The sequence below is a fragment of the Lepidochelys kempii genome, chromosome 2, assembly GCF_965140285.1.
Source record: "Lepidochelys kempii isolate rLepKem1 chromosome 2, rLepKem1.hap1, whole genome shotgun sequence".
Classification (NCBI taxonomy): Eukaryota; Metazoa; Chordata; order Testudines; family Cheloniidae; genus Lepidochelys; species Lepidochelys kempii.
The window spans coordinates 227,334,244-227,359,413 of record NC_136381.1 but is presented as its reverse complement, the minus strand read 5'-3'; the positions used below and the strand labels follow the sequence as shown (position 1 = coordinate 227,359,413).

The window sequence follows — 25,170 nt, the reverse complement described above, 5'->3', positions numbered from 1 at the left end:
TACAATATTAAGTCTGAAACTCCTAGTGGTGGCCCTCAAATATAGCTCGGAGTACTTTCCACAGAACACTTAGGGCTTTTGAATGAAACCCAGTTAGCCACATTCATTCTAGGTATAACTTAATTAAAGACCTCCAAGGATGGATTTGGCACAATGGGTTTAGAAGACAACTATCCCTGCTTCCATGACCAGTGCTTCTGATACTACTTGGTAAGCCAGCTCTGTTACCTCTCCTGGCAGTGGGATGTCAGCAGCCACCATCAATTCCATAGTTATTCTGCTTTTGTCCTTAGAGCATCATGATGTGACAGCCCCTATCTCCATTCCTCAAATCTATTAATGCCATTGACTATAGCGTCATTAAGTATCCGCTACACAGTTACTGCATTCCACTTCTTCCTTAGCCCAGCTGATCCTGGGGCATAAATATAAGGAGAGACAAAGGACATTTCCTCCCAACTTTCAGGCTTGGCAGATGACAACGTGTAATCCACCAACTTTTGGTGGGCTGTAGAGAAGAAGGAGGGGAATCATAAGAGTGGAGGATGAAGATAGTCTGAGGCTGCCTTCAGCAGCAGTGCTCAGGCCTGTGTCCCTTGGCGCTCTACGTGCTGGTAACAGACAGACAGGGGAGTGAAAGTGTGTTATGGATTCAGAGGCAGATAGAGATTTGAGGGTAGAGAAGTCTTCAGTGAGGGGGCTTGCTGGAGACAATGGAGGAGTTGTGGGAAGTAGAAGAACTGGGGGGGGTGATGTCACATAGAGAGAGGTCTGGGTGGGGAAGGAAAATTGGGGCATTTAAAGACAGGGTGAAACTTGCCATTATGTTTTCCTGAAGGCAGCCAGGGAGAAAGTAATTTGTATTAGAATTTTTTTCCAGTCAGTCACGGGAGGTGGTCTTGCAGTCTCTGTCCTCCCCAACGTTTGGTTCAAATATACTCCACTGCCAGTTGAACTTGACAGTTGTTGGCAACCAGTAAAATACTGTGTATACAGTAATGGAACCCATCAGTCAAAGGCCTTATCACCTATTATTTAGATGGGCTACTTGGCTTCATATCAGAGCTACTTATAAATGGGCACTGCAGCCTATGAGTTTTAAAGATTTTTATTAGTTCTAAGCTAGACAATCATCAGATTCCCTAAGAACGCAGTCATCATTTTCTTGTGCTGAGTGCTTCTTTCTTTTTTTCCTACAGTATCACCTGTGCAAAACTTTGTAATTAAAACATTAACACTGGGGAACCAAAGAATTCAAAGACCCTATATAATATGGCTTCATTATAAATTTCTCAGCATTAGTTTTCTGAAATCTAGGCCTATCAGGTATACAGAAATGTTGTGAATTTGATCATAAGAGATTTAAGACACCTGATTAAATATTTTGGCCACCTGGTTCCCCCCTTCAATTACAACTGGAGTTTTAAATATTACCCATGCATGCACACACACCTATTCACATGTGAGTATGCAGCCCCACACAAATATCTCCATGCCCCACATTATAGTATATACAAACACACATGAGTTCACACAAGTAGATTTATACATATTATGGGGGAAATCCTGATCTGTTTGAAGCCAATGGCAAAACTTCCACTGAATTCAATTGGGCAAGGATTTGACTATGCATGTGTGTGCATAATGTTCATATATATGATGTACATCCACACATACCATCCGTAAGTGGATGTGCATGTGTGTATCTGCATCGAATGTAAGCCTGTGCGAGACCAGCCATAAACAGTTTCGTTATTTTGTCACATCATATGAAAATAGTATTTTGAATCTTCACTTAAGACACTATTTTAAGCTCATTTTTATTATCTCCTGTTGCACATTACCTTCAGCAGGAGCACAGGAATGTAGTAAGAAGAAATGCATTTGCTCCGTACATATTTAATCCTTTCCCTTTTACTCCTTTCACACAGCGACTGAAAGATTTAAAACAAAGGGAATTTGCTCGAAATGTGGCTTCAAAGTCATGGAAAGATGAGAAGAAACAGGAAAAAGCACTCAAGCGGCTTTACCAGCTTGCCGAGTTACGGAAGCAGTCGGAATGGCAAGTATTTGAAATTTATGTTACATTTTAACACTCTCTTTCCTCATTCGCAGAAGAAATCTCTAACTTTTAGTCCTGCTTTCTGTAATGTACAGAGATCACATATACTGTAACCCATTTTCAGTTATCACTGACTCCAAATGTTCCTTTTGTGAAAACCATAAAATTGAAAGTCCTTGAATTAATTACTTGGCATCTGAAGGTTTTGTGTTTTCTCCCCTGCAGCTTGTTAATCTAATCGCCTCTGAATTGAGTGAGTTGAAGATCATTTTACAATATCAGCATTTTATCTTATTAAAATTGACTTGAATAGATTAGTATAACTCTTAGTAGTTTGTAGAGAGTGAAAGGAAGAGGCTAAACAGACCTTAATGTCTCTGTGTTTAGCCTGTAAATCCTCTTTCATTACTTTTAGTAGATTTAGGCTATTCAGGAACTTTCTCCCTAGAGTAAATGACAGTATCATTGTGTCAGTGAAAAACAGATGCAATTAGCTCAGTTACATTTACCCAGTACTGTTAGTTAAACTGATGATAATAATAGATGTACAGTACAATGTTTATACTAATAAACCTTTATGTCTGACAAATCTCTCTTTTGTTTAATGACACTTACATACACTAAATGCTTCAACAGAGTAGGTTGTTCCCAGACCTCCAACACATGTTAATCTATGACCATAATGGGTTAATTAAACTGTCATTCTTATGTTAACAACAAACCAAGCTTTCAGTACAGTGGAAATAACAACATTCATGGTGTACTATGCAACGATTTCAGGCCAATGTAACCTTTGTGGAGTAAAAGGTTGAGGTATGTCACTTTAGCACTATGCATTAGGGCTGGATGGAAAAAGAAGAGTTCTGTTTCATGAAAAACTTCAGGGTTTCAGAATCTGTTTTCTTTCCGATGGAGAACAAAAATGAGACCTTTTGAAATTCCTCATGAAAAAACATGAGTGCAAGAGCCCACAATAACCAATACTCCAGTAGGTAGGGCACTCACATCGGATATAGATGATACGGATTTCAGGCCCCTGCTCTGATCCAGGCAATGGAATCAATCTCTCTCTCTTTCTTTGGCCCATAAATATTCAGTGACTTATACAAAGTGGAGCAGCTCCAACAGGAGAGTTTTAGGGCACATCTACACATTGAGCGGAAGCTGTAATTTGCAGTTTGAGGAGACACACCCACTGATCAAACTCGAGTGTTAAAAATAGTTAAAAATGGCCTAAGCACTGGGGTGGTGGGTCTAGTTGCTGAAGTATGTGCCTTGTGTCTCAGATGGGATAGTACACTAGACAGCCCGCCCTTCCCACCGCTTGAGCCGCTGCAGCGACACTTCTATTTTTAACGTGCTAGCTCAGTCAAAGCTAGAATGTGTATGTGAGCTCCAGCTGGAAATGACACCTCCTCTCAATGCATAGACACAGAGTGAGAGACATTGACGCCACAGCCTGGTGGTTAGAGCATTCATGTGGGATATGAGAGACCCAGCTTCGAGACCCTGCTGCAAATCAGGCTTCAATGAATCAGCATTTTCCGTCAAAAAACATTTTGTTGAAAAAAATTCCTGACCTGCTCTACTAAGAATGACTGCAGGGGAATAGACTTCGGGTAAAGTTGGGTTTTCATACAACTTAATTAAATGAAATACACTTATCTGTGAAAAGGCTCCTTATGCCCTTCTACGGCAGAGGGATAAATTGTGTGCCGTCCCCAGACAGACTGATAAAGTAGGGAGGTAAGGCCAAGGCCGGGCTGGGAAGGAACCAGTACATTGGCTTTTAGAAAGATCCTGCTTCCCCTAACTCTTGATAGGGAGCAAAGAAAAACAGTTGCCATTTCTATCCACAGTGGCTGGAATAATGGGTGCAGAGAGTGGTAGGACAGTGCTGCATCGCTGCCCCCATGTTAGGTGTCGTATTGCCAGCTCTCAGTTGCTCTGGGGAAAGGGTGGCCATCAACAGAGGTCCTGCTGTCACCAGAGCCACAGCTAGCGCTTTGTAATGTATTGCAAGTTCCACAAGAGCTGAGCTCCCTCTGAGTCTAAATGCTGGCTGACTCAAAGTTACTACTAGCACATGCATGGACACATACTGACACACCAGCATTAGTAGGCACCTCTGCTCTGACCAGAGCGGCACCCTGAAAAGAACACCGCCACTCACTGCCCCCCCTAAGAGATTATTCTTGCATGAGACACAATAAATGGCATGGGGATGGCACCGGAGCTCCCTTTGCTAAATGAGGGGCATGTGCACACACAGCACTGGAACATGCCTCTAATGCTAACCCAGAACGTTCCTTATTGGCTCCCACTGCTGAATGCCTGCAGAGCCACCTCTCTGTGAGTTTTAAGTGGTGTCAGAAGCAAAGCAAGTAAATGGACTCCCCACATGCTCCCTCTCCTCATACTTTTAGACACAGGTAGAATTTTTCCCTGTACTGAGTTAAAATATTTTCCAGTTTCACTCAAACTCTGATTTCCTGTCCACAATGCTTGGCATGGATGTATTATGTACTAGTTCTGCTACACTGTATTGATTGCAAGAACAGATATTTGTCTAGCAAAACTCATTTTAAAGCATAAGTAAAGAGACCATTAGTCCAGTAATCATATAAGTCCGATCTCGAATGCAGTCATTCTTGTTCCCAGTTGGTCACTGTCAAGGTTCCTTCCCCACTCTGAACTCTAGGGTACAAATGTGGGGACCTGCATGAAAAACCCCCTAAGCTTATTTTTATCAGCTTAGGTTAAAACTTCCCTGAGGTACAAACTATTTTACCTTTTGCCCTTGGACTTTATTGCTGCCACCACCAAGCGTCTAACGAATACATAAAAGGGAAAGAGCCCACTTGGAAGCGTCTTCCCCTCCCCCAAATTCTCCCAAACCCTACACCCCCTTTCCTGGAGAAGGCTTGATAAAAATCCTCACATAGGTGAACACAGACCCAAACCCTTGGATCTTAAGAACAATGAACAGCAATCAGGTTCTTAAAAGAAGAATTTTAATTGAAGAAAAAGTAAAAGAATCACCTCTGTAAAATCAGGATGGTAAATACCTTACAGGGTAATCAGATTCAAAACATAGAGAATCCCTCTAGGCAAAACCTTAAGTTACAAAAAAGACACAAAAACAGGAATATACATTCCATTCAGCACAACTTATTTTATCAGCCATTTAAACAAAACAGAATCTAACGCATATCTAACTAGATTGCTTATTAGCCCTTTACAGGAGTTCTAACCTGCATTCATGCTCTGCTCCCGGCAAAAGCAACACACAGACTGAGAGAACCTTTGTTTCTCCCTGCTCCAGCTTTGAAAGTATCTTGTATCCCCATTGGTCATTTTGGTCAGGTGCCAGCGAGGTTATCCTAGCTTCTTAAACCTTTATAGGTGAAAGGGTTTTTCCTCTGGCCAGGAGGGATTTAAAGGTGTTTACCCTTCCCTTTATATTTATGACAGTCACTTATTAGAAGGACAGACACTTCATTGGATGCATTCAGTGGAAAATACAGTGGGGAGATTTATATACACAGAGAACATGAAACAATGGGTGTTACCATACACACTGTAACGAGAGTGATCAGGTAAGGTGAGCTATTACCAGCAGGAGAGTATGTGTGGGGGGGGGGACTTTGTTTATCACTACAAAAAGTTTTTTTCCCCACCACGCTCTCCTGCTGGTAATAGCTCACCTTACCTGATCACTCTTGTTACAGTGTGTATGGTAACACCCATTGTTTCATATTCTCTGTGTATATAAATCTCCCCACTGTATTTTCCACTGCATACATCCAATGAAGTGAGCTGTAGCTCATGAAAGCTTATGCTCAAATAAATTTGTTAGTCTCTAAGATGCCACAAGTCCTCCTTTTCTTTTTGAGAATAAAGATTTTCTTGCTTTTTTAGAGGTGGCCTAGGCCGGGGTGAATTGCATTTATAGGATATAGAAACAATCTAATAGTTTTCACTTTCAATAGCATTAATGACCCCCTCCTTCAACAGACTGAGCATGAGGAATGTTAATAATTTCTTATTTCAATTATTTAATTAATCCATTCATTTTATTTCTTTATTTATAGCATCACAGGCAGCAGACCAGTGTTTAAAGCTCCCAGACTGGTGGTGGAAAAGCAACAACTGCAGGAAGGAATTTTCATAGATAAAAATGGCAGAATCACAGCAGGTACCAAGAGCATGGTTGTGTGTGAAGGACAAAGTCGCTCCAGAAGCATGTTGGAGAAACAACAGGCGCTTACACTAAGCAGGCACCAATCTCATACCGAGAGACCCTGTTCGCTTGGAAATGAAGCCTCACAAGCATTCTCAGATGGCACCAATATTAGTCACAGGACAGGAGTTTCTTTTTCTTTCTCTAAAAAAGCCCATTTAAAGTTAGAGTCATCAGCATCAGTTTTCAGTGAGAACACTGAAGAAGCGTATGATGGTAGTGAATCACCTAACCATAAAACAAAACAAACTCCTGATGGCGGTCAGTCTTGCACAGTTTTGCGTGAGGATACAAAAGCAAGTGTGGATAGAGGATTAAATGTCCCACAAGGTCAAATGGATATCATTGCATCAAGCAATTCAGCTGCAAAAACTAAAACGCTAAAAGAAAATGAGAAAAACAGCAATAAAGAATTAGAAGAAATTGTCAGCACTCATCCTTCATTCTGCAAAACCAAAATGCAGCTTTCAAATTTGGATTTGACTGGCTCGCAAGAAGGTGAGTTGAATGAGACTGAGAAATTGTTGGAAACTCTCATTTCACCTCCAAGCCAAACTAGCAATCTTTGTACCCAGCAGAACCCTTACAAGCACAGTGATACCATGCTAAGTGACCTCTTAAAGGCATTCCCACCACAACACCCAGCTGAGCAGGGATATGCAAGTGAGCTGCATTATAATCCCAATGTGGTCAAGACAGAGACATTTTTCGAGAGTTCAGGAACTGTGAACGGAAACACAGAAATGCTGCCAAGTGAGACAGTGGTTAATGAGATGAAGCCCAAAGCACTGCCATTTCTTCATGTACTGAGCAAAGATGGGAGCACTGCCCTTCAGTGGCCCACAGAACTTCTTTTGTTTACAAAAACTGCACCCTGTATTTCCTATGGCTGTAATCCATTATATTTTGACTTTCGACTTTCTCTAAACCATAGAGATCGTAAAGAGCGTGAAAAAAACACAGAAAACTGTAGTGAGCCCCCTACAAATCTGAATGCAGATGAAAATGAAACCTCAGGTTTAATAGAAGACAAGCAAATGTCAACGGAACAAGATACTCAGTCACTGAAACCAAAGAAGACAAAAGGTTCCAAAACCCATAACAAGGCCCAGAAAAAAGCTGTTTCAGACACAGAGAAAGAAATGAATGGAAGTGGTCAAAAGTACATTTCACATTATTCGAATGAAAACATACCCAAAGTGCCTGTTTTCCTTGATGTCTCACAAAAGGATTATACCAGAGAAAGAAGTCTCCATGCCAGAACATCTAGGAGATCTTTAAAGCACCATTTGCATAGCTGTGAAAGAACACACAGTGGTGGAAATGAAAGCATTTCCTTTTTGCCTTGTGTGTCTAGGACTAAAAAGCATAAAGCTGCAAAATGTGATTTAAGTTATTCTGAAGAAATACATGAAAACCAAAACAACTGCAAATCCATTCAAAACTGGCCTAGGTGCAGCAGTGATGTAAGTGACAGTGGAAAAGATTCTATTGGAAGTTTCCTTAGTTATAAATCAAGTTCTCAAAGCAGGTATTCAGAAAATGAAGGGTGTGGAGCTTATACAAGATACTGGAGATTTTCATCCTCCCAAAAGTCATCTTCTGACAGACATTCTAGCTATTCCAACACTTCCATTAGCAGTTCAACTAGCTATGTAAGTAGCTCCTCTAGTCACAGATCAAGTGATCACAGTAGAAGTCACTTGCTCTTTTGTTGTAAAAGAAAAAACAAGACAGATGAAAGGCACAAATGTAAACACGGAAAGCACAACTTTATTTCCTCTTCTGATGATGCAGATGAGGATTACCTTTTCTACAGTAAAAGTCAAAGAACTAGAAACTGTACACAGAAGGATACAATTAAATATCAACGACATTCAAGACGTAGAGGTTTACACCATAGAGACAGATCAAAGCAAAGCAGAAATACACACCGACATTCTGGCAGAAAATACAGCAAAAATAGAAGATACCACCGCTCCAAAAGTTCTTCCACCAGACATTCAAGAAGCAGTGGAAGATCATCTAGTTGCAGAAGATCAACAGTCAGTAGTTCAGGATCCTTCTCAAAAGAAACAGTATATTATTGGAATAAAAGCAAGGAAGAGACAGAAGGCTGTTACAGCACTGAACCAGGAAAAACAGAATCTACACATTTTGATCTGCAGAATGTAAATTGTCAATCAAAAAAATTTCATGTTGGCTCTTCCGAAAACTCAGCAAAAGACACAGTGGGAGAGAGAACGTCATTGACAGCCAGGCTACTTTTAGAAAGAGTGCAATCCAAGAAAAGCCAAGAACAAGCACATGGTTCAGAGGGATTTTCAAACAATTGTGGAATGGAATTGGAGGATCACTCACAAAGTCACTTTGCTAGTAAATTTTCATCATCAGTAGGTGACATAGCAATGTTACTTATGCCTGAAAAAGCCCTAGATATAAGTGAAAATGTTTTAAGAAATGATGAAACCAGTTTGTTAGAAAGCAGTGCAAAGAAAGACAATTTTGAAGCTTCACAGACAAATAATATTATTAGTACAACAGGCACTAATTATGATAATTGTCTTTTTAAAGACATAATTCAAATAGGAATAGGCTATCAGGCTCCCAGCATAAAAAGGAACACAGCAATAAAGGAACAATCAAATCTCTTAATTAGTGAAGTACAACCCTCTATACAAAGCTGTGACCCAGTACCAAATGATTTCCCTGGTGCTTTTCCTTCTAATAGATATTCTGTTGTTAATTCAGCAGAGACCAAAGAAGAAGTACATGATGTAAGCGTGAACTTGCATCGAGTGGAAGGAAATGTAAACACTTATTGTGATAGTGCTATGCATAAGTGTGATGAGACAGAAAATGAGCTAGAAATGTACAGGAAATCCATCTCCCCTCCTTTAACTCAACAGCCTATCACATTTTCACCGGATGAAATAGACAAGTACAGGTTACTTCAGCTGCAAGCCCAGCAGCATATGCAGAAACAACTCCTGGCAAAGCACCTTAAAGTTTTGCCTGCCACAGGACCATCTGCCTTCTCTGCAACACCAGCAGTTCATTCTGTTCCCAGTCAGCATCATGCTTCTGTCACCTCAATCCACCATACCCTTCTGCAACGCTTTGCGGTCTCCACTTCTGTACATCCCCATAGCAGCCATCTTTCCTTGACCAACATGCACCCACTCTCTGAATCATATTTCACTCCCATATCACTTTCCCCATTAGCTCCAACCATCATTCCTTCCCACCCTACTCTACTGACAGGACGCCCACTGCATTTGGTCTCCACCACACCAAACCACCCTTCCTATCTGACCCTCCCATCATTGCCACATACTGCATTTATCCCTACTTTATTCACTCCACACCTGAATGCAGCTGCAGCTGCTGCCCTCCATCTGAATCCTTTAATTCATCCATTGTTCCAAGGACAAGATCTTCACCACCATTCTTGCTCTAGCTAGACCCAGCAGTTACCTGGACTGAGAGACATTTTCAAGGTCTCTAGTTATTTAAATTAGCAAAACTATTACTCCTTTGCTCCAAAAAAAAATCTGAAGAAAAACTGATATTTCATAATCAATCACACATCCGGAGGGAAGTAGTAGGGGCACATCAGCAATATTTAAAAGTCAAGGTTATGGCTGACAGAATATGAATGTTGATTTAGTTTTCACACCACCAAAGGCTTGTCTTCACTACCAGGGTAAGTCGATCTAAGTTACGCTACTCCAACTACGTTATTCATGTATAACGTAGCTGGAGTCAATGTAGCTTAGGTCGACTTACCCCAGTGTCTTCACTGCGTTGCATCAATGAGGGATGCTCTCTGGTCAACTTCCTTTACTTTTCTCTGAAAGCTGGAGTACTGGGGTCGACTGGAGAGCACTCTGCCATCGATTTAGCGGGTCTTCACTAGACCTGCTAAATCGGTCCCTGCTGCACTGATTGCAGCAGTGTCAATCTCCCCATAGTGGAAACAAGCACCAAGTGAAAACTAAAACTAGAAAGATGCAGTAATGCTAACTTAGTTCTGCAGAGACTAATTCACTCTGGAATATTGGCAGAACTCAGTAGCTCTAAGTTTCAATGGGGCTGGAGCTGACCTTGAGATGTGGGGAACCGTACCTGACACCCTGATGCTTTGTTTTCTCCCCTGCCAAACAGAGCTCTAGAGAATCGTGCCCAAAGAATCTATATATACTTTTCTCAAAAAAATATGCACCCCTTCTCAGAAAATGTTTGCTGGAAATTATGTTGTACTGGTCTCAGCTAGGCCCAACATCAACACGGTTACCTTTTGCAAATAATTCTCTGTATGTGGTCTTTGGTTAGGGAACCAGAATTTCACCAGAAGGGCCAGATTCTACCTCTGTCCTATACAGCCCCACTGAAGCGAATAGTGATGCATGGGTATAATGCAGAGCAGAATTGACAACTGTAGTGGAAAACTCTCAGCAGTGTGAAATAAAACTGGACTGAAAAAAACAACTGGTAAACAATGAACATGCAATGAAGTTCCTAACATAATTTCCAAAATTCTCAAAGTTAAGGCTGTGATTCAGCAAGACAGTGAACCAAGTGCCCAACCTTCACACATTAGTAATTCTAGTGACATCAGTGGGAGTACTCAAATACCTAGAGTTATCTATGTGCTTCAACGGAGCCTCAACCAATTATATTTTATGGTGGTCTAATACTCAACACTGGATACTCTGTATTAAATGAAGTTCTTGGTTATAGTTAAGAGTACAACTATGCCTGTCAATATCACTGGCCAACAAAACAGCTGACAGATTACACCTGTTAATTTGGATAAAAAGATAATGAATTTGAAAGGATTTAGTACAGAGTTGATAATCTACACTCCCAGAATTAATTCCCAATACATATAATAGCAAACTTTTGAGGAATTTTTTTTCATGATATTCGGTTAGCTGTAGAAAGAGAGGAAAGTAGCTGTGGTTAGAAGAAAGCAAGTTTTTAAAGCAAAATCTATAGCTGAATTTTTTAACTTGGTTTTAATCAACCTGGAATGAAAATAATTTAGTCACAATCAAGTAAAACTGCAGCTTCAGATGAATTTTTCCAGAGTGGTCTAGTGTTATTAGACCGCAACATTCAAGTGTGGCCACTATTTCTGGGTGCTCAACTTGACCCAACTAATGCTTGATTTTCAGAGATGTTGAGAGCCACTTGCCAGGGAGCTGATCCCCTCTGAAAACCTGTCTTTAGTGACTCTGAATGGGTACCCAAAATTAATAGACACATCTGAAACTTTTGGACTAATTCTATAGCTACTACAGTTCAGTGGGCATTTTACAGCCTAATAAGACAAGTTTCCTGCCCCAAAGAGATTACAATTTGAGGGGCCAATCCAGCATCCATTAATGTCAATGCAAGTGATTCCATTCTTTCAGAGTTAGTTTGGGACTTATGTAGACAACACACTGACAAAAGGAGGAGGGGAAGGGGAGAAATGACAGTCTGAGTGACTGGGGGGGAGGGGGGGCTCAACAATAGTTTTGTTTAATTTTTAAAATTCCATAATCTCCAAAACAAGGGAGGTAGATGGGCTATTGGTTATAAAACTCCTTTAAGAATGGTAATTATAGAGTGATTTAGGGATGACGTCAAACTGGGTCTAGGAAGAGCTCACGGCATATGGATTATCAGGGAAGGACAGGGCACAGCTATTAAAAAGGCAAGCATTTTAAGTGACCACATCCAGTGATATCTGAGAAACCACATTCATTTACTATACAATCACTAAACTGGAAATTAGTGTGATATCTCACATGTCACTGTGGTTACTATTGGCAAATGTTGACATTTTAGGCCCTGATCCAGCAATGCCTGTGTTTAAGTCTATTTCTCTTTAGTAAAGTAGCTATGCAGTTAAAATGTGCTAAGTGCTTTGTTAACAAGGCTGGGCTTAAACGTGTGCTTAGGTGCGTGGCTGAATTAGGGCTTTAAAATCAATCAAAAAAATGTAAAGTAAACCAACTGTGGTTTTTTTAAATGATACCCATTTCAACCGGAACATCATTTTTTGTGAAAAACAGACAAGGTATAAAAACACCTCACCACCAATAATAATCAGTGATATATAAGGGTTTTAAACATGAATTAAACTTATTCAAGAAGATGCAGAAGTTAACATGTCTATCAGCCTGCCCCCGCCCATGTAAGTATAAATACATATTAGCAGGCTCTTAATAATTCTTAATTCTCAGTATCTATTTCAACTCTGTTTGCGAATTAAAAAGGAGGAGAAGTAGATTATGGATTCTTCAGGAACGCACTACCTTTCAAGCCAATTAAAATGACTTGGGCTAAATTTTACAAATGTATGTCATGAGGCGGCAACGCGTGAGGGGGAGGGAATGAGGGGTCATGTGCCCCCCAGATTTGCTGTGTGGCTTGTACTGAGCATGCTCGCACAGACTGAGCATGCTCAGTAACAATGCCGAAGCCAGCTGCCCTCACCGTGCCCCCCTCTCCACATCGGCAGGCACATCGGCAGGCATCAGTCTCTGCCTAAGGTTCACGAGCAAAAGTGTGCCTGTGTAGTTACCACAGTTGCATGCGTATGCTGAGCAATTGTACCTGCAAATGGATAGATGCCTAAATACCCAACTGTGCATGCAACTGCAGTAACTGTTTGCACAAAGGTATATGTGCAAATTCACATACATTTTTACATATGAACCTCAAGGTCTTACTTCAAAGACTGAGGCACATGTTTATCTCTGCACACTTGAGTACTCCTACTGACTTCAAGGGGACTGTTCACTTCTGTAAAGTTAAGCATATATGCATAAGTCTTTTCAGGATCAGAGTCTTCACTTTTTAAAGGCAACAATACTAATTAAGAAATATTTATGATAGCAAAAAAATCGACCAAACAAAAAAAGGTAGTCCACATAGTATCAGATTGCTTATAAAAATCTAAAAAATTAGTTATACACATCACCTGTTTGTGTAAAGTAAATTAAACAATTGAAACAGAATCAAATTGAGAAAAAAATCAAGAAAAAAAGTCATTCCTTCAGATAAATATGGACGAGCTTGTGAAACAAATATCCAAAAACCCAAATTAAAACAATAAAACCTAGTAAGTAGAACTGTGAAAAACAGAAGTAAAGCTATTGATGGGAAAAGTAGAGATTAAAAGGAACAGAAACAGAATGAAAGTAAAATAGTCACTATGTGCTGCATTTAAAGGGAGGCTAAAATTGATTCCTTGATGCATTTAGGTGGATTTTCTTGAAAATGTTTGGTACCGTTGTAGTTCAATATGACTTTTTTGCTGAATTTATTCCCACACTTTGGTTTTCAGTATGTTATTTTTAAAACCATATATACCTTGTTAATACCAGCATTCTTAGATCTGATGTGTGCAGGAAAGCTCCTGTTCCGATTTTACTCAGAATTATTTTAAAGAAAGTTACAGTACGTGGGTGGTGCTGGGATGTTATCTCACAGGAAAGTGTGGTATCTGCACTCAAAATCAATACATATTTTAGCATAATTATATATTCTTTGGCCCTTGGTCAAAGAGATATGTGTCATCCATTCTGTACAATAAACATCAATTCCAATAACAAAACTGAGCCCCCTGATCCACAATGATGAAACGTCTATTTTTTTTGTAACTGAGGCATTTCTGTAAAATACCTAACGTGTACATTTGGTGTGCAGTTTTGCATAAACATGCCATTTGACCTGATTGATTTTAAAAGTGTTTAGTTTATATTAAAACTAATACTCTGACTAGTATAATATGTAAACTAGTAATTTTGTTTTGTATTCTCTGTATAAAGTGTTTTATATTATACAGTAGCTAAGTGAATTGCACTATTGTACATGCAATGCAGCTGGTTTTTGTTTTGTTTGTTTGTTTTTAGTTTAATCAATGAATTCCTGGGAATGTAGTTTAATGCAATAATATTTTTTTTCAATAAAAAGGCTTGATGGTATCAAAAGTGTCAGTCATGTATTTTTAATGTAAAGCATAAGGCAGCAACAAAGTAAAATGCAGAATTATGTGAACATATTCTGTATTTTAATCCATAGAATTGAAATATGTTGAATTTATCCCTGTAGCTATAATGCTGACATTTCTTAAAATGTTCCTTAAAGATTTTAGTATGTGTTACAAAAGTGGGTTGTTTAAATGGAACTGAAAATAAATATTCCTTAAAAAATTATTCTACTGATGTGTTCTTTGCAAACACTTTTAATAGAGCAATGTACTAGGGGAATTTGTTTGCCTATTGAAATAATTAGGGTTTTTTAGAATTATTCTGGTAACCCATTTGTCAGATTTGCCAACACCTTTGTGCTTTGACCCAGGCCAACCCTAACGAATGCAAATAGCTCCTCATAAAAATCTAAAAGCCCACTACATTATTCTCTTTCAAGCCTCCCTAAAACTTGCCTCTTTCTAGATGCCTACCGTGGTTAGGCCAGCTGTTATTCTGTGACTGCAGTTTATTATACTAATCACAAGAGTCTCATTTTTCCCATGTGCTTCCCAAAACTGTTTATTGTATCCACTTGTTGTGTCTCATCTTATGCTTTGATGCACGGCCTCCCTTTTTGTTACGTGTTTGTACAATGCCTAGCACAATGGGATTGAAGCCTCTTACCACTATCACAGTACAAATAACAACAAAACAATGATAATAACTCTCTGTAATCTGTTTCAGCACATCATTTTCCAGGTTGTTTGCAAAGGGCTGGATTTTGGTAGATCCATAGCATAGTCCAAAAAATAGAGAAAAGTTTACTGTACCACAGGATTGAATGCAATGAATTGAATTCTGCTCTGGGTGTGTATACATGGCTGCAGGCTATAGATTGTGAGATCTGTCTATATATTTGAGAAGAACCAGCCCAAATGAACTCCTTATGTCACTCCTTTGGCTTAATTGTCTCAGCAGGGATGTATTTAGCTCAATATGTTCAAGAAAAACTTTAAATCAGAGTATGAACATTTTTGCATTTTTTCCCCTTTTTTCCATTGAAATCTGATATTTTAACCAAAAAATCAAAATTCAGAAATTTTTGACCAGTTCCACTAAAAATATGCAGTCCCTGAATGTTATAACTGGCTTGAAATGGAAAACTGTTTATATATTATTATTTATATTACCAAAGAGGCTTTCGACTGAGATCAGGGCCCATTGAGTAAGTGCTATCCGAACACAGCACCTAACACATGCATGGATATGAGGTTGTACGTTGCTTCTTACTCTTGGAAGAACTCGCTGGTGTTCATCAATGGAGCTTGCATATACTAATTCAAATAAGCAGAAAAGGACACCACGTACTGCAATTCTTCAGCAAGTAGGCATGGTTTATTTCAGAGTACTGGCACATTAAACATATGCAATAAATACTGTCCATATGCCAAACCTGAATCCTAGATCTGTTTCCTTTTTCATGCCTAGCTTAAGCCTAACTTGGATCCAGACATTCTTCTCAGTTCATCCATAGCATCATTTAGAAACAATTCCACTTCTGTTCATACTAGATCTTTGTTTACTGAAAGGACAGTGAGTTTGTCATGAAAAACATTTTTTAAACATGAAAAAAGAAGTCATACCGAGGCATAATGGCAAATGTTGAGAAAATCTCCAGAACTGTGACTTTTCCCAACAATTATGGCCCCTTCCTGCAGCTCCCTGTCCTTCACACTGCTTCCCTTTCTCGGGCAAGTATCTCTTCAAGCTACTGAAGGAAGGCACAGGATACCGTCCTACCTTATTGCACACAGGGGATATGTGGGAACTGGCAAAGCATTTCTGAGCTAGCTGGAAATTATTTTACTGGTCAATAGAGTGATTACTGGGGTGGGGGAGAAGTGCAAGAACAGCTGAGATAATTAAGGTCCTATGTGCAATAGCAACAAGAATTGCTTCCAGATAGGTTTTTCATAGTTTGCCATGAGGCACTAAACTGCTCTCTAGGGCCCTAATTCAGTAAAGCATCCTCAATCAGCAAAGCACTTAAACACATGTATAACTTTAATCACATGCTTCAGATCCATTGCCTTTAATGTGCTTAAGTGCTTTCAGGAATGAGGATGAATTTTGGAACATAATTCAATGCTTTGCTGAATCAGGGTGTCAGAGACCCAGCCAAAGTCCACTGAAGTCAATGGAAAGACTCGTGTTGACTTCAGGTTTCAGAGTAACAGCCGTGTTAGTCTGTATTCGCAAAAAGAAAAGGAGTACTTGTGGCACCTTAGAGACTAACCAATTTATTTGAGCATAAGCTCTGGGCTCTGGAAGAGCTGCACTGTACTTGTTTAGAAAAGACCTAGCACTTTGTCAGTACTTTTCATTATACCTTCTGATTCAGATGTTTCTTTCTTTGGAAAAAAATGAATTGCAGCAATTATAGACAGAAATAAACCTCCTGACAGCACTAATGGCTCTTTATTTTCAACATCTGCTACTTTTAACAATAGCCAAACTATTTTCTAAATAAGTTTAGAAGGGCTCCTAAATAGACATCTTAGAAGAATACTCAGCCCAAAGTCATTTTTAATGACCTTCCCTATAAATCCATCAAATCAGAGATCAAGATGAAGAGCTTGATAGACTCTAAACTAGCAATGCAAGCAGCCCCTGCTCTATTTGCAAACATCAAACTATATCACACATAAAAATCAATATTTCATTCCTATAAGCCACTACATTTTTCAGACAAAATAAATCTAGCACTTGCAAACCAATATATTAAACGTACTTATCAATTTTGCATATAAACCAGTTCTGTATATACTAACTGCTGTATGCAAATCAGTATGATTTATAAATAAATCATTGTTAATTGAACAAACCAATGAGTTTCCAAATAGCGATCAGTCTTCCATAATCCTATAGCTGGTCAAATAGAGTAAAATGTACACATATTACATTAATTATTTGCAAAGCATTCATGAGACAACTGATTTCTGTAAACCCCTATGGAAAAAAATCTGCAGAATTTAATGGAAATAGATTACATCTATAGAATATTTTTAGACCACCCTATAGAATTCAATAGAAAATTAGATCCCTGGCATCGTATTCTATAGGATTCTTACAAAAAGGAAAAAAAATATGTCCTATCTGGGAGGTCGAAAAGGTTAGGAATACTCACTATTGTGCCTTGTTGACCCTAGAATAAGTCACATAGGACTCAGGATGCTCAGATAATGGTTTAGGCTGTATTTACACATCTGACTGAACCAGCTATATAATCTACCGTACCTCAGGCCTACAGAGCTCAAAGTGAAAGTGAAAGCACAAAAACATAGTCTATGTAGATTGTTAAACTCCACAGAGCAGGGTTTTTGACTACTTAAATCTCAGTCAAGCAGAGATCCCACATGTATGGTAAAATAAGCAATAAAACAAAAGAACAGCATCCTGTCTGTTCTCTTGAAAGATGGAAATCTCCTTTACTGTTTGCTAGATGGAACCCTCAGCTACTGTTAGGGGAACATTACCTAACTTTATACAGATTTCAGAGTAGCAGCCGTGTTAGTCTGTATCCGCAAAAAGAATAGGAGGGCTTGTGGCACCTTAGAGACTAACAAATTTATCTGAGCATAAGCTTTCGTGAGCTACAGCTCACTTCATCGGATGCATTCAGTGGAAAATACAGTGGGGAGATTTATATACACAGAGAACATGAAACAATGGGTGTTACCATACACACTGTAAGGAGAGTGATCAGGTAAGGTGAGCTGTTTCCAGCAGGAGACCAGGGCTGGGAGGGAACCTTTTGTAGTGATAATCAAGGTGGGCCATTTCCAGCAGTTGACAAGAGCATGTGAGGAACAGTAAGGGGGGAATTAACATGGGGATTTCCCCCCACCCCCCACACTGTTCCTCGCACTCTCTTGTCAACTGCTGGAAATGGCCCACCTTGATTATCACTACAAAAGGTTCCCTTCCCTTCCCCTCTCCTCCCCCCCCCCCCCCGCAGATGGTAATAGGTCACCTTACTTGATCACTCTCGTTACAGTTTGTATGGTAACACCCATTGTTTCATGTTCTCTGTGTATATAAAATCTCCCCACTGTATTTTCCACTACATGCATCCGATGAAGTGAGAAGTAGCTCACGAAAGCTTATCCTCAAATAAATTTGTTAGTCTCTAAGGTTCCACGAGTACTCCTTTTCTTTTAACTTTATACAGAAATATCAAGGTGGAAAATTTAAAAGCATGTGCTTTGCTGGAAACCCATAATAACAATATCCTTTTCATCCTTGTATGTGTTTGCTTCTTGTGAAGTGATGCAGAACACTTTTAGCATCTATTGCAGATGGGCAGCACCTCTGAAATTTGGACTTAACTTCTGAAGGTGCCTAAATTTAGATTCCCACATTTGTAAATTTTGACCTTAAAATTGTTTTTACAAACACACAAAAGCTTAAATTGTACATCATTCCCAGGTCATCTTCTCGGGAAATCTTTTTACTCACCATTGTCACGTGGATTTTTTAAGCCCTACCCATATTAAAAAAAAGAAACAAGTCCTGAAATATATGGGAAGATTTGCAGACCTCTTTTGTATACGTCTCCATTTCTGAGAAATTTAATATAGCTGCCTGTGAAGAACACTGACATAATTAAAAAAGTTGATCCCTAGTCTACTTTTTAGTTTATCAGTATTTTTTTTTAAAAAATCCATGTGACTTACAATCCTTAATGCTTTTATTAATACCATCTGTAATTAAAGAACTGAGCATGTTTATTCTACTGTGTCCTACCCTATGTAGATATTAGAAATTTAATCCTTAACTATGAGCTTCCCTTCTAGGAGTATAATATAAATATATACATATAATTCCTTAAAGAAATTATATTTTTTTCAAATGTAGAATTATTTTTCTTAAATAATTTGTGGGATATTTATTTCTCATATGACTTGCACTGGAAATGATTCATCTTATTGTGGGTTTATGATCAGAGCTTGCAAGTTGAAGGAAACAATTTTGCCTTTTAACTCAAACCTGCCAGACCCACCAACTTTTTTTTTTAAATAATAATAAGGGCTAGAGAGAGACTGAAATGCCAAGAGTGAGTAGGGGGACCTGAATGGAAAAAAGCAGGGTGAAGAAATGGAGGAAAGACAGTGAAGGCTATTTACAGATGATTAAACTAGTATAGGGGGGTGTGCAAAGCTCTGAAGAACTGGTGAGATTGACCGCCCTGCACCTTTAAGCAGGGCAGTATTTGGCTGGCTGGCTGAATGAAGGGAACTGTGCTTTATGGCTGGGGGGCGGGGAAGATGAAAACTGCTGCAAAAGGGGTCAGCATGGTCGCTGACTCATTCGCTAGGAATGCAGGGTTTAAAAGGGGCAGCCCTGTGCCTGAAGCCTCCCTTTACATGGAGCACGCTGAACCAGGACCCACACTTCCTCCCCTTTATGTGGTAAAATACCAGGTTTGGTCAAGACCTGCTGTGGGCATTACACTAGCCGCCCCTTTTAGGGTGGCTGGGAAGGAATTTTTCCCTTACCACCATATTGGCTTGGGTTCAGTTGGGGTTTTTTTGCCTTCCCCACGGCGGGTTCAGGAAGGGCTTTGTTCATGCATGGCATGAAGGGAGGTAAGCTGTACGTCAAAACGCATTATTTAAGTGTGGGGTGGATGTCCAGGGCAGGTACTCCATAGGAACGGTATACAGTGACCGGATAAATGGCTTGGAAAAGGACTTTAAAAGAGGTGGTTTTTAAAGCAATGAATAGGGGGTGGTTGGGGACTCCTATGATTGGTACGGCAGGGAGCTAACCCCCAATTCTTATAGCCCACCTTAACCCTCCTACAAGGGGGGTGGATGGTAAGGTCCCGGCAATGGATTTCCTGGAGGGACCTGTATGGGAAAAGAGGAGGAGCTGGTGGAAGCCCCCTGCATATGGTAAGGTCCCAACAATGGATTTGCTGGAGGGACTTGGATGGAAAAGAGTGGGAGCTGGTGGGAGCCCCTGGGTATGGTAAGGTCCCAACAATACATTTGCTGTAGGGACCTGGATGAAAAAGAGTGGGAGCTGATTAAAGCCCCCTGGGTAATTACAGAATGAACATGGGATTACCTGCACTGTACACTTTTATCTGCCTGGTAGTCCCAGACATTTAATAATAAAGTTGCGGCCTAATTAAACCCATGTCAAATGTCTCCTGTCCTTCTTTCGGTATAGCCAGACAATTGTGATAACTGATGAAAAAGGCACAGTGACTCCTGAGAGCGGTGGGGAAGGGGTTCAGAGAACATGGAGGAAAGATTAAGGATGGGTGAAACTAGGGAGTTCAGTTCAAACCTCATCTGAACTATTCCAACCATTAGTGTCTCTAAAATTGTGCTGGAAATTTCTAAGTAAGCTTTTTGCAAGATTTATGGTTCTTCCTGATCATAGAAGACTGTCAATATTGCAAAATCACCCACTCTGATTTTTTTTTTAAATCCAGACGAAGCCAGAACCTGAGACATAGAAGAACAGGGAATAATGTAAAATAATGAAATGTTGTGCATGGAAATCCACCACAGCAGCATCTAACTTCAAAAAGAGGAATGACACAAAAATGTTAAACAGAAATTAAAAGGAACACCCACAAGAGTGAAATGCCTGCAAGCTGCATGGAAACATTTTAAAAACACCATAAGAAAAGCTCAAGCCATAAGTGTACCCTCAGCCCCACAAAAAAACAGTAATAGGACCAAAAAAACTGCCACCATGACTAACAGAGTAAAAGAGGCGGATAGAAACAAAAAGACATCATTTAAAATTTGGAAGTTTAATCCTACTGAGGAAAATAGAAAGGAAGATAAACTCTGGCAATTCAAGTATAAAAGTATAATTAGGCAGGCCAAAAAAGAATTTGAAGAGCAACTAGCAAAAGACACAAAAACAAACAGCATTTTTTAAAGTACATCAGAAGCAGGAAGCCTGCCAAACAGTGAGTGGGGCCACTGGACAATTCAAGTGCTAAAGGAGCTCTCAAGGAAGACAAGACCATTGAAGAGACGCTAAATGAATTCTTTGCATCACTCTTTACTACAGAAGATGTAAGGGGGATTCACACACCTGAGACATTCTTTTTAGGTGACAAATCTGAGGAACTGTCCCAGTCTGAGATGTCAATACGAAGAGGTTTTGGAACAAACCAGTAAATTAAACAGTAGTAAGTTACCAGGACCAGATGACATTCACATAACAGATGTATTAGAATTCTTCAAGGGTGTCAACAAGCATGTGGACAAGAGGGTCCAGTTGGTAGAGTGTACTTGGACTTTCAGCAAGCCTTCGACAAAGTCCCTCACCAAAGGCCCTTAAGCAAAATAGGCAGTCATGGATCAGAGGGAAGATCCTCTCCTGGATCAGAAACTAGTTAAACGTAATGAAACAAAGGGTAGGAATAAATGGTTAGTTTTCAGAATGGAGAGAGGAAATAATCATTTTTTTACTGTAAAAATTATCATCAACACCAAAGAGAGAAATAGTATAACAATACTTAGCTGATAGTATGACAACACTCCAATCATAGTTGGCTGTATTTTGACCATTTTCCAAAAAGAACATGTATGTTTGAAAAAAACATGGTGGATTTAAAACCAACAGTGTCACTTTAATTTTAAAAATTTAGTTTCAAACTTCTTATTACAGCTGGGCAGAGCACATATATATTAATGTTAACCTGAACAATCCTTTTAGCGCTGTATAATATATAAACACTTTAATCATATTGTAAAACTTCTAATCCCCATATAACACAAATCCTCTCTCTCTGTTATCATGATGGTGTGGCTGTGCAATCACTATAAAATGAATGTACGGAATCACCGTGCTCTTTTACCCAACTGATCATTCAATAACTATTTGGATTAAATGTGTTGTGCTCTTTTCTTTCTAAAGGTTATTCATCTGGGGTTGGAAACAGAAAATATTCTCAACAGATTGCTGCTAGGGGTACATTTTCAATGCTGAGCTATGGGTTTTAGCCACATGATTCCAATTAAGGTCAACAGAATTCAAGAGTACGTACATCTTATGTTTAAAATATATGGGTTAATATGTACCATCACTGTTTTTAAAACTCTCTGGGGGATCTTGCAGGAAGGTAGCATTAAAGGCTTCAAGCAGATACACACATGCCCCAACTCATTCCCTAGGAAAGTTTCTTTTGGCAGCCTGGAAAATTAAAAGCAATATCCAAGTTTCTGACATTCTGTAATCGCATAGTTTTTATTTATTCAATCATTGCCTATTTGCAAAACTTAACTACACTTTTTCTTAAAATATCTTCTGTATTCTAGAACTGAGAGTATTTTACTGTGTGTCCCTTCCATTACAAGATTTACAGATCTAGTAATTTCTGAGAGTACAACTTAAGTAATCAGTACAGAGTCCCTCTCAGTAATCACTTTCAGCCAAATCCTGGCCTGCCAATGTGGTGTGTGGTTATAAGAGGCGTAGTACCCCATTATTGCCATGTTACGATAACTATGGACCAAACCCAAATGATCCTAAGTATGGCTGATTCTAATGCAGACAAAGGAATGGATTTACAGAGCTGCTTGACTTATTGCAATGCTTGGGCTGCCAAAAAATCTCTCTTGCTGTGTAGCGTGTGGCTGAACAGTTCATTGGATTTATTCAGTATGTGCCTATGCAACCAGTATGCTATCTGTATTGTGTCTGAATCATTAATCATTTTGACTCAGACCTGCTCTTATTGAAATCCAAACTGAAATCACTGGAGCTACACTGATCCATACCAGCTGAAGATCTGGTCCATTAACTATACTAGCCATCTTAAAGAGCAGAAGAGACCAGCTATAGAGAGGTAGTACAGATTAGGACTGCAGCTGGTTGGGAAATTTCTGATGAAACAGTTTAATCAGAAAATGCCGATTCATTAAAGCTTTAACATTTGGTAGAAATATACTGGGTTTCACTAATTTTTGTCAAACCAAAGGCAGGGCTCCGATGGAACCCTGCATGTTTGGTTTCCTAACAGGGACCAGGGACTCTGAGAGAGCCCCATCTTGAACCAGGTTCCCATGATATCCAGGGCTGCCAGGTACCCAGGGGAAGGGGCCACAGGTGTGGCCAACTTTCAGGCAGCCAGCTGTCCTGAAAGCCATAGGGTCACCAGTCCACAGCAGTCCACATGGCGTGGCTGCTTCCTTGGAAGCCCTACCAGCTGTACATGAGATTGACATGATTTTTGTCAGTTTCATCCCTGATACACAGGGTTGAGCAGCAGTGAGACTGATAAGAATTATGTCAATTTCACACAGCCGCTGCTGGACTCCTAGGGAACCTTTTTTCGTTTTGAAGACCTCATGTGTCAGTACTACCAAACTGAAATTTTTTTGGAATGTCTAGTTCACAGGAAATTTGGAAAAAAATGATTTTGGTCCAAACGAACAAACTCAAATATCTAAATGTCACAAACTGGTTGTGACATTCTATACCTTGGCAGAACCCCCTGTAGCCCAATATTCCATTTTTATATAATCATGATCTTACATATAAAGCATGCCTTGTAAGGTATCGGGGAAAGGTTATGATCTGCCAAAAGTCATTTTTCTATCCATAAATGTATATCATCAATGCAAATGAAGTTATGTGAATGTGTTGTATGGTTGTCACTAAAGTATGATGTAAATTGGGGAATCAGCCAGATATTAGCTTCCCAGAGACAACAGCAAGGAGAGTAACCAATGCCTGGGTGGGGTGTCAGCAGCCATAGTCCAGCAAAGGAGCTACAATTCAGTGACTCACCCGCATGAGGCCACGCCAGGGGAATTGCTCAACTTTGCCTGGAGACTCAGCAATGCCCCCAGACATGCCTGGACTTGCATTCTCCAAGCATATGGCACTGAGGGTATAAAAGAGACCACAGGGGCCCCATGGTTGGCCCTTCTCCTGCTCCCACCTACGCTGCAATCAACCAAGACACTGAGAAGAAGACAACACTCCAAGAGAGGAGATTGGCCTTGGTTTACAAACCTGTATATTAAGGACTGCAATATCTAGTGGGGTGAGAAAAAACTGCTTAATCTAGTTGCTGTCCAGTCTAATAGGGTTGAGAGTTCAGACTGTGTGCTTATATTTTATTTCTTTTGGTAACTAACTCTGACTTTTTGCCTATCACTTAATATCACTTAAAATCTACCTTTTATAGTCAATAAATGTGTTTAATTGTTTATCTTTATCAGTGAGTTTGTATGAATTGTGGGGCAAATCTGCTCAGGTTTGACAAAAGCTGGTGTATATCCACTTTCCATTGATGAAGTGGTGAACCAATTAATAAATGTGTACTGCCCATCTTGAGCAGTCCAAGACGGTATATTCCTAAGGTACATTGCTTGGAGCTGCGGGGATTTGGCTCTGGTGCCTTTCTCTACATGATTCATGAGTGGCTCTGGGAGCATTCATGCAACCTAGCTGGGTGTGGGGCTTCACGTGCTGTTATGCTGAGTGATCACAGCACCGGGAGAGGATGGCTGCTGGTCACTAGCAAGGCATTGTGAGAGACAGCCCAGGCTGGAGAGAGTTAAGGGGGCACAGCAGTCCCACAGTCCCAGGCGATACCCTGGGGGGATCCTGTCACACTGGTAATTCCAAGTTTTCGTCAACTCTGATTACTACAACTTGTTATTTTGAATCATAGTTTATTATTTTGAACAAATGAGCCGTACTCCTGCTCTCATTGAAGTCAATGGAAATTCTGACCTTTCAGCAGGGGCAGTTCAGATCCAAAATGCTTACAGAATTATAATGAGCAAGAATTATTTGCCAAAATTATTCAGTTAATAATGTATAACCATAAATGCATTCAAAAAGCATTT

General features: G+C 39.7%; 1 protein-coding gene across 1 annotated transcript in view; it reads left to right on the top strand.

The window, feature by feature from the left end:
• ZNF804B (zinc finger protein 804B) overlaps positions 1–11,837 on the top strand; it is a 55,574-nt gene extending 43,737 nt beyond the window's left edge. Inside the window, exons 3-4 of the mRNA XM_078851338.1 lie at positions 1,932–2,062; positions 6,157–11,837. Coding sequence (XP_078707464.1) covers positions 1,932–2,062; positions 6,157–9,769 — 3,744 coding nt within the window. The 3' untranslated portion in view covers positions 9,770–11,837. The remainder of the gene's footprint in view (positions 1–1,931; positions 2,063–6,156) is intronic.
• Positions 11,838–25,170: the final 13,333 nt, after the last annotated feature.